The 18,938-nt window shown below is 36.1% G+C and overlaps 1 protein-coding gene across 2 annotated transcripts in view; it reads left to right on the top strand.

Annotated features, from left to right (window-relative positions):
• The window catches only part of LOC131989075 (transmembrane protein 184C-like), a 44,758-nt gene that overhangs the window by 13,272 nt on the left and 12,548 nt on the right, over positions 1 to 18,938 (top strand). The window contains exons 6-11 of one of the 2 annotated variants that reach the window (XM_059354249.1): positions 7,264 to 7,357; positions 9,690 to 9,802; positions 11,776 to 11,875; positions 14,152 to 14,229; positions 14,316 to 14,409; positions 15,571 to 16,473. In XM_059354249.1, the coding sequence (XP_059210232.1) occupies positions 7,264 to 7,357; positions 9,690 to 9,802; positions 11,776 to 11,875; positions 14,152 to 14,229; positions 14,316 to 14,409; positions 15,571 to 15,845 (754 nt within the window). In that variant the 3' untranslated portion in view covers positions 15,846 to 16,473. Of the gene's footprint in view, positions 1 to 7,263; positions 7,358 to 9,689; positions 9,803 to 11,775; positions 11,876 to 14,151; positions 14,230 to 14,315; positions 14,410 to 15,570; positions 16,474 to 18,938 lie in introns of those variants that run through there. The other variant, XM_059354248.1, reaches the window with a different exon arrangement.

Here is an 18,938-nt window from a genome sequence, read left to right as displayed (position 1 = left end):
TATGGAGCATATCAGAGGGACAAGACTCAGGCTTCACACAAAAACTTGGTGATGTTCTTTACAGTCACCTTTCAGAGGAGGTGAGTTCTCAAGCTGACTCAAAACAGCCATCACGTGAGACCCTTTATGCAGCCATAGCCGGCAAAGTGTGGCGTTTGCTGGGAATGATGCGCTGGTGGGTGAAGACTAAGGCTTCTGAACACAGTCTTAAAGTAGTATTGGATTTGATGGACTCTGAGGTACTATCACCATCACCCACAGTTTTAGTGTCTGTGAACAAATCACAGACACCCTCAGTGACACAATCAGAAAATGCTTCACCAACACCCAGGGTAGCAGTGTCTAAGAGCACATCGCCAGCACCCAACGTGAGAGCATCTGAAAGCACATCGCCAATACTTACAGTGACACTGCCAGTAACCCAAGCTTCTGGACACAGTTATAAAGTAGCATTGGATTTGATGGACTCTGAGGTACTATCACCATCACCCACAGTTTTAGTGTCTGAGGGGAAATCACGGACACCCTCAGTGACAAACGCTTCACCAACACCCAGGGGGGCAGTGTCTAAGAGCGCATCGCCAGAACCCGATGTGAGAACGTCTGAAAGCTCAGACAACACATGTCCATCAGCCGAATGGAGAGTACTTAGAAACTCTTCATTACCACCACCACTCAAAGTGATACTACCAAAAAACTCTCTATCACCAGTACCCAAAGTGATAGTACATAGAACGGTTCTATCACCAATAACTGAGGAGGACGTCCAACAACTCAACTCAAAAACAGTTTCTCAGGTCAGTCGATCATCAACACATGCTGCTACAAGAGAACAGACAGTGAAGTACACACAACTCAGTGTACTTGTTACTAAGGTGGTTTCTCGCATCTACAGCAAAGCCAAGATAACCCATCCAGCTGAATCACCAGAAACTTTTATTAGGAGGGTGATTGAAAAGACATGGGCCGAACTTGAGGGACAAGATTTTACAGTCACCCCGGAAACATACAAAAGCCTTGACAAAACCATTGTCGAAAACATGTGCAGGAAATGGGGCTGTGTAGAGGATGTGTTGGTGGCAATGGCACTTGAAGGAGAAGTAGTTGAGAACTACATTGCCTGCTCTGTCAAATATTTACTTTTGACACCACCAAAGAACAAGATGAGCAAGTTCTTTGGCTCATTCGGCAAAGCCTTCAAATCCATCACTGGTATTTTTAAACGGTCTTGATGTCGTGAAGACATCAAATGTCTGTCAGAGACCAGTTAGTGGCCTCTGTCCAAGTTTCTTATAGAGATTCATTGGGTTTCCTCCGGGTGTCTCCGGTTTCCTCCCGCTTTACGTTATCATAGAAAAAAAATATATTAAAGGCCACCTTAAGGTTTCATCCCACTTACCATCATTACAATAATAGAATAAGTTTAATTAATGGCCATTTAGGGTTTACAGGTTGCTCTGGTTTTCTCCCGCTTTACATCAACACCATGAGAAAAAAATTAAACTAAAGGCCACTTTAAGGTTTCATCCCTCTTACCATCACCACAATAATAGAATTAGTTTAATTAATGGCCATTTAGGGTTTACAGGTTGCTCTGGTTTCCTCCCGCTTTATGTCAACACTATAGAAAAAAATTAAAGGCCACTTTAAGGTTTCATCCCTCTTACCATCACCACAATAATAGAATTAGTTTAATTAATGGCCATTTAGGGTTTACAGGATGCTCTGGTTTCCTCCCGCTTTATGTCAACACTATAGAAAAAAATTTAATTAAAGGCCACCATAGAGTTCCCGCTTACCAACACCAAAATAATAGAAATAAATTATTAATGGCCATTAAGGATTTACTTAGGGTTGCTCTGAGCCATAGTTACTCAAAATAGAGGCTTTGAACATGGCCCATGCAGACACCATGTCCCCAACCACACCCGGAATGCAGGACAAATTCTCCTGGAGGTGGGTGTTGAAGAACAAGCAAACAGGGGTCTCCGCTCGATGTTCCGAGTTCACTCTCACTCTCACTCCACATTTGGGTTTGTCAGGTCAGTCCAGCAGCCTCCCCTGCCACCTAATCCAACTCACCAGCAGGTGGTGATCAGTGGATAGCTCTGCTCCTCTCTTCACGCAAGTGTCCTAGATGGCTACAGATCTGATGATGCGATAGCAAAATCGATCACCGATCTTTTGCCTGGAGTTGTCTGATACCAAGTACACTTATGAGCAACTCTGTGCTCGAGCATGGCGTTTGTTATGGCCAATCCGTTACTAGCACAGAAGTCCAATAACAATACACCACTCAAGCTGGGATCTGACAAGCCATTTCTATCTTCACTGTCTTCCAGCGTAACAGTGACTACAGCAGCCTCCATGTTTACATCCCTAAATAGCGTGCTGTGACGTCTTTGTTGTTGTTCTTCTGCCCATGTGGGTTAGGTCAGGGCGTCAGTTCAAAACACCATGTTCGACCATCGAGTTTCTCATAACTGTACTTGGTATCAGAGCACTCAAAGCCAAAGATCGATGATCGACTCTGTTATTACATTATCAGATCTGCAGCCATCTTGGACACTCGGGTGTGAAGAGGAGCAGAGCTGTCAACTGATCACCACCTGGTGGTGAGTTCAGGTGGCGGGGGAGGCTGCTGGACAGACCTGGCAAACCCAAACGTGTAGTGAGGGTGAACTAGGAACATCTAGCGGAGGCCCCTATCTGCATGTTCTTAAACTCTCACCTCCAGGACAATTTATCCTGCATTTGGGATGTGGTTGGGGACATGGAAATCGAGTGGGCCATGTTCCAAGCCTCTATCGTGGACGTGGCTTACAGGAGCTGTGGTCGAAAGGTCGTCTGTGCCTGTTGCAGTGGCAACCTAAGTTGGGGGTAGGGAGTTCGTAAAGCTTAAGAAGGATGCCTTTCGGGCTTGACGGGCCCAGGGGTCTCTGGAGGCAGCAGATCGGTACAGTTCGGCCAGAGGGGCTGCAGCACTCGCTGAAGTAAAAACTCAAGTGTGGGAGGAATTTGGGGAGGCTATGGAGGAGGACTTTCGGTTGGCCTCAAGGAAGGTCCGACAACTGTCAAGACAACTCAGGAAGGGAAAGCAGGGCTTGGCTCAAGCTGTCTTCAGCGGGGGAGGAGACCTGCTGAGCCGGCCTGGAGATATGGTTGGGCATGGAAAGACCACTTCGAAGAACTCCTTCATCAATCTTAGTGGAAAACTCATCAATATCCCAGGCAGAAGTCACCAAGGTAGTCAAGAAGCGGCCTGATGGCAAGGCGCCAGGGTGAGATGAGATTCGCCCTAACATGCTGAAGGCTCTGAACACTGTTGGGCTGTCATGGTTGACACGTCTGTTCAGTGTTGTGTGGAGGTCAGATTATTTTTGTTTGACTGTTCACATTAATTTTTAAATGTGGCTAATGTCAGACTCCATTGTGAACTGCTCACCGCCCTGATCTGGCACGCATGGGCAGAAGAAAAATAACAAAGACGTCACAGCATGCTATGTATGGAGGTAAACATGGAGGCCACTGTAGTCAATGTTATGCAGAAAGCAAGCAAAGTTATGAGCAGATGATGACAAGCAGAAGGCTGAGGGGAAAGAGAGCCACATTTTTGACTATAGAGGCAGGACAGTTTGTGTGTGTCCCCAACCACACCAGGAATGCAGGACAAATTCTCCTGGAGGTGGGTGTTGAAGAACCTGCAAACAGGGGTCTCCGCTCGATGTTCCGAGTTCACTCTCACTCTCACTCCACATTTGGGTTTGTCAGGTCAGTCCAGCAGCCTCCCCTGCCACCTAATCCAACTCACCAGCAGGTGGTGATCAGTGGACAGCTCTGCTCCTCTCTTCACCCGAGTGTCTTAGATGGCTACAGATCTGATGATGCGATAGCAAAATCGATCACCGATCTTTTGCCTAGAGTTGTCTGATACCAAGTACACTTATGAGCAACTCTGTGCTCGAGCATGGCATTTGTTATGGCCAATCTGTGACTAGCACATTAGTCCAATAACAATACACCACTTAAGCTGGGATCTGACAAGCCATTTCTATCTTCACTGTCTTCCAGCGTAACAGTGACTACAGTAGCCTCCATGTTTACATCCCAAAAAAGCGTGCTGTGACGTCTTTGTTGTTGTTCTTCTGCCCATGTGGGTTAGGTCAGGGCGTCAGTTCAAAACACCATGTCCGACCATCGAGTTGCTCATAACTGTACTTGGTATCAGAGCACTCAAAGCCAAAGATCGATGATCGACTCTGTTATTACATTATTAGATCTGCAGCCATCTTGGACACTCGGGTGTGAAGAGGAGCAGAGCTGTCAACTGATCACCACCTGGTGGTGAGTTCAGGTGGCGGGGGAGGTTGCTGGGCAGACCTGGCAAACCAAAACGTGTAGTGAGGGTGAATTAGGAACATCTAGCGGAGGCCCCTATCTGCATGTTCTTCAACCCCCACCTCCAGGACAATTTATCCTGCATTTGGGATGCAGGATAAATTGATAAATTGGATGGAAATCGAGTGGGCCATGTTCCAAGCCTCTATCGTGGCTTACAGGAGCTGTGGTCGAAAGGTCGTCTGTGCCTGTTGCAGTGGCAACCTAAGTTGGGGGTAGGGAGTTCGTACAGCTTAAGAAGGATGCCTTTCGGGCTTGACGGGCCCAGGGGTCTCTGGAGGCAGCAGATGGGTACAGTTCGGCCAGAGGGGCTGCAGCACTCGCTGAAGTAAAAACTCAAGTGTGGGAGGAGTTTGGGGAGGCTATGGAGGAGGACTTTCGGTTGGCCTCAAGGAAGGTCCGACAACTGTCAAGACAACTCAGGAAGGGAAAGCAGGGCTTGGCTCAAGCTGTGTTCAGCGGGGGAGGAGACCTGCCGAGCCGTCCAGGAGATATGGTTGGGCATGGAAAGACCACTTTGAAGAACTCCTTCATCAATCTTAGTGGAAAACTCATCAATATCCCAGGCAGAAGTCACCGAGGTAGTCAAGAAGCGGCCTGATGGCAAGGCACCAGGGTTAGATGAGATTCGCCCTAACATGCTGAAGGCTCTGAACACTGTTGGGCTGTCATGGTTGACACGTCTCTTCAGTGTTGTGTGGAGGTCAGATTATTTTTGTTTGACTGTTCACATTAATTTTTAAATGTAAAAAAATAAAAACAATAACAACGACAACACAGCACACTATGTATGGAGGCTACTGAAGTCACTATTACGCTGGAAGCCAGCAAAGTTATAAGCACTAGGTGACGAGAAGAAGGCTGAGGGGAAAGAGAGCAAATCTAGTGCATTGAGTTAGTTAAAGAGTAGTTAAATAATGCAGTCGTAGAAGTAATCAGGTCAATTATAGTTGAATTTCCCAAAGCATGCAAGGATACTTAGCCACAAAATGCATATTCATTGAAAAGGAGACAGTGTGGGCTACCAAATGACCACACACAGCCACCATGCAACACACACCCAGGTCTGATCAGCTTGGGGTGGGCCCACCTTGACTGAAGGTGTCTTGTGATAAAAGGCCGAAACACCAAAATAAGTCGGGGTACACAACTGAAGATGTGTTGTACTGGTGGAAACATCACTAAGTGGTCATCACTGAACCTAACCCAACCCAAAATGACATCTCCAACTCCACATTGTGCTAAATCTTCAGGGATTGTAAAATCTAGTCCTTCGAAGCAATCTGAAGTTATTCAACTGTAGTGTACATTCTGTTACAGCATTTAAACCCAGCAGCCACAAAGTCCTGCTCTGCATCAAGATATATCATGCAGGTATAAATATATCCTATTTATACTTTACTGTAAAATGTAAAATCCAATTATCTGTAAACACTCACAAGTCATGTGAGCAAGACAGCCAATCAGCTGCTGACAAGGAGAGTAGTCCACAAATAAACATCACCAATAATAAATTTGCTCAAAGGCATTCTTGAGCCCAGTGTTTTTTCCTGACTGTAAGGAGAGAAACAAGATTTACAGATCACAAAGGCTCTATGACACAGCTACTGGCTGATTAGGGAACCAAATAAAATGCTGTGTTCATACCTCCATTGACAAAGAATTCAGCCATATAAAAGCTGGTTTTATTATTTATTTTATATAATGTAAATCAGGTTAATTATAGTTGAATTTCCAAAAACACTATTGTTATACTGTGGATTTTTTCTTCTTCCTCTTCTGGACGCAATTTCGTCCCGCTACTAGTCCTACAACTTGAAGAGTTGCAGGACAAATGATGTATTAAAACGTGCGGTTTGATCGGGATCGGTGTGCTATTACTTTTCTCTATGGAATACGAATTTTTCTGCCCAAAATTTTGCATTGAAATGAATGGGACGGCTGAAAAAAAATGAGCGAAAAAGAACAATAATTGGAGATTTTTAAACGTCTACTTCTCCGGCATAATTTCACCTAGAGACTCCATTTAAACTTTAAACAGTAGACACAAGTCTTGTGTATCGGTGTATTAATCCACGTTTCGATAGGTCATATAGTTTTTTATCAATCCCTGTTCAATGACCATGATCATTTTTAGAGAAATTCTGAGATTATAATGGGTGTGTATTGTTATCACACAGCATTATTAGCTGCTAGTGTTTTAACAAGAACGGGCGGCTGCTTTTTCCGACTCATTTTGATGGAACGCGCCACATATAGCCTATTCAGCCATATAAAAGGTGGTTTTATTATTTATTTTATATACTGTGAATCAGGTTCATGATAGTTCAATTTCCAAAAACAAACAAGAATACATGAATATATAGCCACAAAACACATACAATCAATATAGTATTGCCAATATAGTAAACAATATATATATATATATATATATATATATATATACACATACATAAAAAGACACTGAGCCTCCACTATATCCTTGCTCTGACTCTAGACTATAGATCCAGAAACTTAATTTCCTCATCTTTGATTGCCTGCTTACAAAAAAACTAAGGGGAAATGGTCCAATCACTGTGCAAGATGGGCATTTGGTGGCCATTTTAATATGCAAATGAGAAGGTCAAAAACTCAAATGTTTGCTTGGGAACCAATTTTTTTGGACTCAGCACCCTTGAGATATGTAAGGTAGGCCGGTTTCTGACTTGTACCCATAAATGCTCCTCACTTCTTATAGGAGGCCTTTATTCTGAAATCCGTCTAGACTATTGGGTCATATTTTGCTGTTTGTACCTTTTAGGCCTTTTTAAGTGGAAGTCGTATTTGATTTCAGTTTTCAGTGAATGTTTCCGTCTCTGCCTGCAGCATCTGTCAGCTCTGTGGAGTTTATGATGAAGCCAACTTCAGCTTCAGGAACGCCTGGTCATACCTGGTCATCATCAACAACATGTCACAGCTGGTACACACACACACACACATCTTCAATAAATTTGCTGTAAAATAATATTTCACCTTCATAATAAATTAAAAGAAGAGTCATTGTTGTATTTTTAGGCTAAAAGGCTCCATTATGTAACAAATTAACATCACCAACCCACCAGTGGATTAGAAAAGTATGTTTTCTTTAAATAAATTGCCTAAAATACACAGTTTATCTTAGAAAGAAACTATAAAAACAGGCATTATGCTCAGAATTTGAACGTCCAGACACACAGAACATAAGTGAAGAATGTTTCTGTTACAAAAAGTCACCAAAACCAAGATTAAAATTGGGAAATTCCTGTCAGAATCACTTGACAAATCTGATTAAAAGAAGAAGCTAATTGTTGAACTTTTGTTAAATTTTTGGGCTATTTTGTCCGTTTTTTTAATCTTTTTATTTCTGTCTGTATAAACCACTTAACATATGTTCACCATGCCATGTTGGTATCTTTTTTCATCTATATGACCTGATGATTTCTCAGTTTTCAAGTTTCTCTTTAACTTTCTGGATATACATTTTGAACCCCAAAAGAAACCCAAAAGACCCCATAAAATCTGATTTTAAAAATGTCTTTTTACTTCTATAAATGCATTTTTTTGACATATTACTATCATTATTATTTTTATTATCATTATTATTATTTATTTAACAAGATTTAAGTAAATGCCTGATGCACCTTGTTTTTCTGTTTTTTTTAATATCTATGTTTTTTTTGTAGTTATTTATATATCCTCCCAATTTATTGACTCTCTATTAGTTATTACTCATAATAAAACTCATATATTACTCATATATTTCAGTTTTTTAACACTTTCCACGCTCATTTTTCTTGTTTTTATTCTGTCTGCTTTCGATTGTTTGTTTCGTGTTTATTTGTAGCATTCTGATGTGGATTTTTTTGTAGTTATATACACTACTGGTCAAAAGTTTTAGAACACACCAACTTTTCCAGAATTTAATATAAAATGATGCAGTTTAATGTCTCAGTGTACTCTGAAATTAATGCACATTTGCAACATTTGAAATTCTTTATTGAGCATGATAGTGTTTTGAAAGTAAAAAAAAGATTCAAAATCACATTTTATGTTGGACTAAAGGACTAAAAAAAGACACAAAATGACTAAAGAAAGACACAAAATGACAAAAAAAGACACAAAATGACAAAAAGGACACAAAATGACAAAAAAAGACAAAATTACTAAAAAAAAAGACACAAAACTACTAAAAAAAGACACAAAATGACAAAAAAGACACAAAATGACAAAAAAAGATAAAAAACACACAAAATGACAAAAAAAAGACACAAGATGACCAAAAAAGACAAAATTACTAAAAAAAAAGACACAAAATTACTAAAAAAAGACACAAAATGACTAAAAAAAGACAGAAAATGACAAAAAAAGACACAAAATGACCAAAAAAAGACACAAAATGACAAAAAAGACACAAAATGACAAAAAAAGACAAAATTACCAAAAAAGACACAAAATTACTAAAAAAAGACACAAAATGACAAAAAAGACACAAAATTACAAAAAAAGACACAAAATTACAAAAAAGACACAAAATGACAAAAAAGACACAAGATGACAAAAAAAGACAAAATTACTAAAAAAAAGACACAAAATGACCAAAAAAAGACACAAAATGACCAAAAAAAAGACACAAGATGACAAAAAAAGACAAAATTACTAAAAAAAAAAGACACAAAATTACTAAAAAAAGACACAAAATGACCAAAAAAAGACACAAAATGACAAAAAAAGACACAAAATGACAAAAAGACACAAAATTACTAAAAAAAGACACAAAATGACAAAAAAAGACACAAAATGACTAAAAAAAAGACACAAAATGACTAAAAAAAGACACAAAATGACAAAAAAAGACACAAAATTACTAAAAAAAGACACAAAATGACTTAAAAAGACATGAAAAGAATTCAAAAATGGACAAAATAGCCCAAGACTCCATAGAGTTAAGTTGTTAACCCATTTCTTGTTCCCTGAAAAAGGCCTACTTGTATAATTCTGAAATGTACATTATTTTCCAGTTTTGGTTAAGCTTACCTTTTTTTATTTACCTCTGGCAGTTCACCACTTACCTTTGGACCCTTTCAAGCTGTTCATTTGACTTGAACTGCTTGAATTTCAATAAAAAACTGGAAAAATTGGGCTGTTCTAAAACTTTTGACCCGTAGTGTATATGTGATAACATGTGTTACATTGAGGGATTTCAGAGGACAACAAATAGAATAAATAAATGTACCAGTTTGAGTCTAACCCCTGTATTATCTGCTGTGTGTCAGTTTGCCATGTACTGCCTGCTGCTGCTGTACCGAGCGCTGCGGGAGGAGCTGACTCCCATCAGACCGGCGGGAAAGTTCCTCTGCGTCAAACTGGTCGTCTTCGTCTCCTTCTGGTAGGAAATAATAATAAATAAAAAAAAAGACAGAACTCTACTGCTTTTATTGTAAATTTAATTCAAAAGAAATTAGATTTTTTAATTTATTTTGTAGTCATTTTATTAATTGACTAATGGGATTTTCACAATGATATTTTTGATGAATAATCATCATTAATGTGGATATAATATTAATTGATTGTATGATATCTTTATTTGAACATGTTAAAAGCACACAAAGTATTTATAGTAATACCAAGAATGTAAAAAAATAGAATAAATTAAAATAAATTAAAAAATAGAATAGAAACTAAAATATCATCATACCACTTTTTGCAGAAATGTAGCAAAATCAGAATAAATAAAAAAATAAAGCCCAAATAAATATTTAATGTCCAAGAAGGAGTCCGGTATTCAAGTACAATAAAATACAATAGAATAAAATACTGAGCTAGCATAAATAAAAACAACAGTAGAAAAAAACACAGACGGCATATAATAATAATAATAATAGTAGTACAGTATATAATATATATAATATAATATGTAATAATAGATAATAAACAATATAAAAATAAAATGAAAAATATAAATAAAGTAATTATAAGTAAAATAATATGATATATAATATATAATAATAATAGTAATAATAATATTTATAATAATAATAATAAATAAGGCCGGGATAATAATAATAGTAGTATATTACAGTATATAGTAATAATAGTAATAATAATAATAATAATAATAGTAATGATATATTCAATAACCTTTAACCATGCATTGTCCAGCTGTATTTTCCTGACACTTAAAAAAACATTAAAATATTAAAAAAAAAAAGAAATCAATAAAGAAACGAAGTGCCTAAAGGGAAATAAAAGAACAACTGTAACAGTTAATTCAATAATGCAGCTTTTAAATCCGGGAAAAGACAACAATAATGCAAAATATAAGATGATAATCAGTCTCATATCACAATGTGTTACTTAAAGAAAAAAAGTGAATAAATTCATAGAATTACAATCATTAAATAATGTAAATAAGTGTTTGACTGTAACCCATAGAAGCCTGGAAAGCGGATACGTCGTTTTGTAGTATTTGTATAAGCTCTCAAATACTTTTTGAATTTCATTTCTATCTGCTACAGAGGCTGAAAAATCTATAATTTAGTAGAAGCGTTGACACTTCTGTTGAATTCCCAGAAAAACTTCAGGTTTTAGGGGCTGATTTTAAAATCGCCCAGAGGTTTTACAGGCGTTGACCCAATGACCCAAAAAAGAAACAAAATGACCAAAAAAGACACAAATTGACCACAAAATGATTTAAAAAAAGACACAAAATGATTTAAAAAAAGACACAAAATGATTTAAAAAAAAAGACACAAAATTATTTAAAAAAAAAGACACAAAATGATTTTAAAAAAATACACAAAATTATTAAAAAAAAGACACAAAATGATAAAAAAAAAGACACAAAATGATTTTAAAAAAAAGACACAAAATGATTAAAACAAAAGACACAAAATGATTTAAAAAAAAAGACACAAAATGATTAAAAAAAAGACACAAAATTATTTTTAAAAAAAGACACAAAATGATTTTAAAAAAATACACAAAATGATTTAAAAAAATACACAAAATGATAAAAAAAAGACACAAAATGATTTAAAAAAAAAGACACAAAATGATTAAAAAAAAGACACAAAATTATTTTAAAAAAAGACACAAAATTATTTTAAAAAAATACACAAAATGATTTAAAAAAAGACACAAAATGATTAAAAAAAAGACACAAAATGATTTAAAAAAGACACAAAATGATTAAAAAAAAGACACAAGATGACCAAGAAAGACACAAAATTATTTAGTAGAAGCGTTGACACTTCTGTTGAATTTCCAGAAAATCTTCAGGTTTTAGGGGCTTATTTTAAAATCGCCCAGAGGTTTTCAGGCGTTTTAGGCCTCAATGGGTGAAACTGTGTGTGTCTGCAGGCAGGCGGTGTTCATAGCGTTCCTGGTGAAGGTGGGGGTGATCTCAGACAAACACACCTGGGACTGGGACAGCGTGGAGGCCGTGGCCACCGGCCTGCAGGTAACACCTTCATACACACTAACCATCAGCTCACAGTACTAGGGTCGTCACCATAGTAACATGTTCAACTGGATACCGATACTCAGGAAAATATTCCATACTCGATACTAGTGATGGGTCGGATCGTGCCGATGCTTCGGAGCGTGTGTGGAGAAATCCCGGAAGTCTTTGGTGGAGCGCGTATCGACGCTTGTGTTGTTTAGGGCGAGTGACGTCATTGATGACGCTCGAAGCCTCGGTGGTTGAGGAAATGGTTCGACTTGTGCACCCCTGCCTCCTCAGTCCCATCCGGACGAGTTTTTTCGAAAGCTGGAGAGGTTGTCTCCAAAAAAAGAAACGGACTGAGTCCAAGCACAGTGGAGAAATTGTTGTTTTTAAACTGCAGTCAATAAAGTCACAAGCACAAGATGTCCCATCTCTGCCCCATGCTTTGAAAACACTGTAACATTTTTAACAAACACCTCAGGTCCTATTGGATTTATTTTATCATTGACTGAAATGATGCTGGTAAAGTAAATAATAATGATTACTATATATTATTAATACACTGCTATTAGCATTACCCACATATTAATCAAAACAACAGATAAATTAATGAACCACACAAAATCAAATGAAGGTGTTTTTATTTCTGTTGGCAGTGATTATTCCCTCACAGACAGCTCAAAGGTCAATGGCGATTTGGACCAGCAGGGGGTTTGTGAGCACATGAAGCCTCAAGATATGAACCTTTTCTCCAACCAGCTGGCTGGAAAGGTTCAAGGCTTCATGAGGCTTCATCTACACATCACTACTCCATACCATTTTTGATACCACCAGGATAAAAACAAAGACCCCAAAATTTAACAGAAATATTTTTATTAACAAGAAAAATGCAACATGTAAAAATGAACAGAACCACAGGTTAAATATTTATCATAAAAAACAGTTGTGCAAAAAGAAACTACAGCTATGATAACAAGCTTCAGGTCTGAGGTAGTGCAATAAATAAATACAATAAACAATAACAATTAGAACCATATTTTGGGCTGTGTGTGTTGCTGTTTGTTTTTTCTCTGCTTCATTCTGGGACTTCAAGAGAGGAAATAACACTTTTCACTCACCAACATTTATGTAAACTTATTAACTCTATGCTTATGTATACTGACACTGTGTCAATTAACGTAATATGGGTATACTACGCGCCTGATTTATTTATTATTAGGGCCTCGGGGCAATCTCCCCAGCACTGGTCCCATAGAGCAGTCGTTCTCAACCTTTTTGAGTCGCGACCCCCAATTTAACATGTATGTTGTCCGAGACCCCCGCTCAACCAAAAAAATAAACAGAATTACCAAAAAAGACACAAAATGATAGAAGAAAACTAAAATACTTAGAAAAAAGAAACAAAATGAGCAAAAAAGACACAGAATTACCAAAAAAATGACACTAAATTACTAAAAAAGACACAAAATTATTTAAAAAAGACACAAAATGGCCCAAAAAAGAAACAAAATACACAAAATGACCAAAAAGACACAAAATGACCAAAAAGAGGAAACAAAATGTCCAAAAAAAGTCACAAATTGACCACAAAATTATCAAAAAAAGACACATAATAACCAACAAAGACACAAAATGACTAAAAAACCCCACAAAATGACAAAAAAAAATACATTAAATGACCAAAGAAGACAGAGCTGACTTCCAAAATGATTTGGCGACCCCCAGAAATCATCTCGCGACCCCAACTGGGGTCCCGACCCCAAGGTTGAGAACAGCTGCCATACAGCAATATCTGTAGGGACCAGTGCTGCACTACTGTTATACTGTGGATTTCTTGTTCTTCCTCTTCCGGACGCTATTTCGTCCCGCTACTAGTCCTACAACTTGAAGAGTTGCAGGACAAATTATATATCAAAACGTGCGGTTTGATCGGGATCGGTGTGCTATTACTTTTCTCCACAGAATACGATTTTTTTGCGACGTAAGTTGCGAAAAACCTCATTGAAATGAATGGGACGGGCGACAAAAAATGAGCGAAAAAGAACAATAATTGTAGATTTTTAAACGTCTACTTCTCCAGCATAATTTCACCTAGAGACTCCATTTAAACTTTAAACAGTAGACACAAGTCTTGTATATCTGTGTATTAATCCATGTTTTGATAGGCCATATAGTTTTTTATCAATCCCTGTTCAATGACCATGATCAAAGAAACAAAAGACTATCTTCTGACTTGAAGAACTGACGTATAAAAGTATAAATATTTGACTTAAAGTTTTCTTCTCGATCAGGACTTCATCATCTGCATAGAGATGTTCCTGGCTGCCATCGCTCACCACTACACCTTCACCTACAAGCCATACGTACAGGTAAATATCTACTATATATATATATATATATATTATAATAAAGTCATAAAGTCTTATGATATAATATAATGTCATCATATGTGCAGGAAGCAGAGGAGGGCTCGTGTTTCGACAGTTTTCTGGCCATGTGGGATTTCTCTGACATCAGAGCTGATGTCACGGAGCAGGTCCGCCACGCCGGTCAGTGTCTCACTATTATTATTATTATTAATAATAATAATAATAATTATTATTATTATTACTAATGATAGTAAACTAATCAATAACATGAAATGTCAGAATCAGCCAAATCCGTTGTTTGAATAAATTAAAGTTAAACGCCTTCTGTTCTTTTTAACATACATTTTTATTTGATTGTCTGCCTTATTAATAACATTCAAAGTATTTTAATAACAATGCCTTTTGCATTTTGTTTTTCTGTTTTATATATATTTTTTTTTATATTTTTCTTTCTACCAAATTAATAAGTATTTGTTTTTTATTATTACTGTTATTTTTAGTTATTAAATAAGATTTAAGTAAAATTCTGTGTTTTTTATTCTAATTATTATAGTAATAATTATAAATTACAATTATTATTTCTAGTTACTTAAAAATATTTTTTGTTTCTGGTTTCTTCTGTGTGTACATATATATATATATATATATATTTATAAATATACATATATATTTATAAATATAAATATATATATATATACATATATATTTATAAATATAAATATATATATATATAGAGCACTTTTCATAGATACAATCACAAAGTGCTTTACAACAGGGATAAAATGCAGTAAAATATTACGGAAGCCCTGAACCGCAAGTGAAGAAATTTTTTTTTGAGATGTTATCTCGTTATTTCGAGATCATATCTCATTATTTCGAGGTAATACACATATGTAAAAAAAAAAAAAAGAATTAAAAAAAAAAAAATCTTCCAAGATTTTTTTTTCTTCAGATATTATCTCATTATTTCGAGATAATATCTCGTAATTACGAGATAACACACCTATGTGTGTAAAAAACATTTTTATTTTTTTATTTTTTTATTTTTTTTAAATAGGTGTGTTATCTCGAAATAATGAGATAATATCTGAAGAGAAAAAAAATTTTGGAAGATTCTTTTTTTTTTAATTCTTTTTTTTTTTTTTACATATGTGTATTATCTCGAAATAATGAGATATTATCTTGAAATAACGAGATATGATCTCGAAATAACAAGATAACATCTCAAAAAAAAAATATTCTTCTCTTGCGGTTCAGGGCTTCTGTAAAATATAGAGTTGATAGAAAAAAAAAAAAAATTTGAAGTATAAATAATGTGTTAAATGTGTCTCCCCCTCTCAGGTCGGACCTTCCTGGGACGTCCCAACAAGATGTATTTTGGCTCGGTGGCTCGTCCCGAGCACACGGAGCACACGGGACTCCTCACGGCGTCCTCCCAGGACCCGCTGGCCGCCGCCGCCGCCTCCATGCCCTCCTCGCCCTCCTCCAGCGGGCGCTACCAAGGCCTGGGACACACCTCCGCCCCCCACTCCATCTCCGCCCCCGCCGGCTTCACCTCCTCGTCCTGGGACGAAGACAGCGACGGATCTCCTCCTCGGGCCGCCGACGCCCAATAAAAGCCCAGAATCAGGCCGGGAACCTCGTCTTTTTCTTCACGCTTCGATGCTTTTACGGCCACGGACAAAAAAACTGTATTTAAGTCAGATTAGAAATATAAAAGTGGACTCGCTTGAACTCCAGATTTGTGAAAAAGAAGCTGGTTCTCTGATGGATTCTGCACTCTGTGATGTCAAAGCCATGTTTGTTGAGTATTTTTACCCCGTTTAAAATGTTTGAAATGTTTAAAATCTGCATCTCCATGTCTAACGATGTCATTTTGATAAATGTTTCTCCGGCCGTTGGAAGGAAAACATGTCTGATGTTTTCATGGCAGTGAAGCAGGTTGTTGTCGTGGTTTTAACCCCCGCGGTGCTGAAGTGTCCTTGAGCTGGTGTGACTGTTTGTTTTGAGTCATAATAAATGAACACGCCATATTTAATCACCAGAAACTGTCCATGCTTCTGTTAGTGATTCAGTCCATCTGAGAACTAAACAAGTCTTCAACTAACTCTCTGAGGACGCTGAGTCAAGTGTTACAAAGACACAAACGCAACTTCTGTGATGCTGTTGTCTTTTTGTGTCTTTTGGTAGTTTTTTTCGTCTTTTTGCGGTAATTTAGACTTTTTGCGGTAATTTGTGACTGTGGTCATTTTGTGTCTTTTTGGTTATTTTGCGGTAATTTTGACTTTTTTTTATTTGTGACTGTGGTCATTTTTTGGTCATTTTATCACTACATTAATATTATGGGGATTTTGTGTCTTCTTTATTTTGCATCTTTTTGTGGCAATTTTATGTCTTTTTTTGTTATTTTTGTGTCTTTTTTTTGTGTAATTTGTGACTGTAGTCATTTTGTTTTTTGGCCATTTTATTACTCTATGGGGACGTTGTGTCTTCGTTATTTTGCATCTTTTTGTGGTCATTTTGTGTCTATTGTTTTTTTTTTTTGGTAATTTCTGTCTTTGTTCGTCTTGTGTCTCTTTGTGGTAATTTTGTGTCTTTTTGGTTATTTTATTACTCTATGGGGATTTTGTGTCTTCGTTATTTTGCATATTTTTGTGGCAATTTATGTCTTTTTTTGTTATTTTTGTGTCTTTTTGGTAAGTGTGTCTTGTTGCGGTAAATTTTTTTTGTCTTTTTTTGGTCATTTTATCACTCAAAGGTGATTTTGTGTCTTTTCATTGTTTTGCATCTTTTTTTGTTATTTTGTGACTTTATTCACCTTTTTGGTAATTTTGTGTTTTTGCTGTAGTTTTGTCTTTTTTTGGTAATTTGTGACTGTAGTCATTTTGTTTTTTGGCCATTTTATTACTCTATGGGGACGTTGTGTCTTCGTTATTTTGCATCTTTTTGTGGTCATTTGGTCTTTTTTTGGTAATTTGTGACTGTGGTCATTCTGTGTCGTTTTTGGTCATTTTACTACTATTTCTTTTCGTTATTTTGCATCTTTTTGTGGCAATTTATGTCTTTTTTTTGTTATTTTTGTGTCTTTTTGGTAAGTGTGTCTTGTTGCGTTACATTTTTTTTGTCTTTTTTTGGTTATTTGTGACTGTAGTCATTTTGTTTTTGGCTTATTACTCTATGGGGACGTTGTGTCTTTGTTATTTTGCATCTTTTTGTGCATTTTTTTGCGTCATTTTGTGTCTATTTTTGGTCATTTGGGGTAATTTGTTTTTTTTGTGGTAATTTCTGTCTTTGTTGGTCTTGTGTCTCTTTGTGGTAATTTTGTGTCCTTTCTGCTGTTGTTGTGTCTGTTTGTTGCCAGTTCGTCTCCGCTCTGCAGCTCTTCTGTGCAGCTCAGGTTTAACTGGTGACTCTAAGATGACTTTCACACAGGTCTTTGCTAAGATCAGAGTCTTTGTTTGTAAATTGCCCATAGGAGTGAATGAGAGGAGAATGCTTATCTGTTTTTTGCCTTTTTCTCAGCATCTCCACAACATCTATCAAAATTGTGACATTATTAGTTCTGTTTAACAACAAATTATTTTTTAGATTTGTTTTAAAGTAGCATAATAATAATAATAAATCGATAATAAATAAATACAAATAACCATTTGTCTTTTTGTTTATCAAAATTGTGACTCTAATTTGTTCAGGAAATATGGTCAGAACAAGTTAAGAAAGTAAAAAAAAATAATTCAAAATTACATTTTGTGTTGGACTAAAGGACTAAAAAAGAAACAAAATGACTAAAAAAAGACACAAAATGACTAAAAAGAGAAACAAAATGACCAAAAAAAGAAACAATGGCTAAAAAAAGACACAAAATGACTAAAAAAAGAAACAAAATGACTAAAAAAAGACACAAAATGACAAAAAAAAGAAACAAAATGACTAAAAAAAGAAACAAAATGACTAAAAAAAGACACAAAATGACAAAAAAAAGAAACAAAATTACCAAAAAAAGACACAAAATGACTAAAAAAAGAAACAAAATGACTAAAAAAAGACACAAAATGACAAAAAAAAGAAACAAAATGACTAAAAAAAGAAACAAAATGACTAAAAAAAGACACAAAATGACAAAAAAAAGAAACAAAGTGACCAAAAAAAGACACAAAATGACTAAAAAAAGAAACAAAATGACTAAAAAAAGACACAAAATGACAAAAAACAGAAACAAAATGACTAAAAAAAGAAACAAAATGACTAAAAAAAGACACAAAATGACAAAAAAAAGAAACAAAGTGACCAAAAAAAGACACAAAATGACTAAAAAAAGAAACAAAATGACTAAAAAAAGACACAAAATTACTAAAAAAAGACACAGAATTACTAAAAAAAGACACAAAATAACCAAAAAAAGATACAAAATAACTAAAAAAAGCCACACATTTACCTTTTTATTTTGCATCTCCATGACATTTATCAAAATTGTGACTTTAATTTGTGCAAGAAATATGGTCAGAACAAGTTAAATGCAATACAGGACAAACTATTAACGGATTAGAATTGTTAAATGGGTTTAAACTTAGCCTAGTAACAAAAAATAGAAGATTTAACCTGTTTGTTACACGGGTGTCACCATAGGTTCTTATGGGTTAAATGGTCATTTTGTGTCTTTCTTGGTCATTTGGTCATTTTGTGTGTGTTTTTGGTAATGTGTCTCCTTG

Source organism: Centropristis striata, chromosome 17 (genome assembly GCF_030273125.1).
Source record: "Centropristis striata isolate RG_2023a ecotype Rhode Island chromosome 17, C.striata_1.0, whole genome shotgun sequence".
Classification (NCBI taxonomy): Eukaryota; Metazoa; Chordata; class Actinopteri; order Perciformes; family Serranidae; genus Centropristis; species Centropristis striata.
Note: the sequence above shows the minus strand (reverse complement) of the source record. Positions and strands in the feature narration are given on the sequence as shown.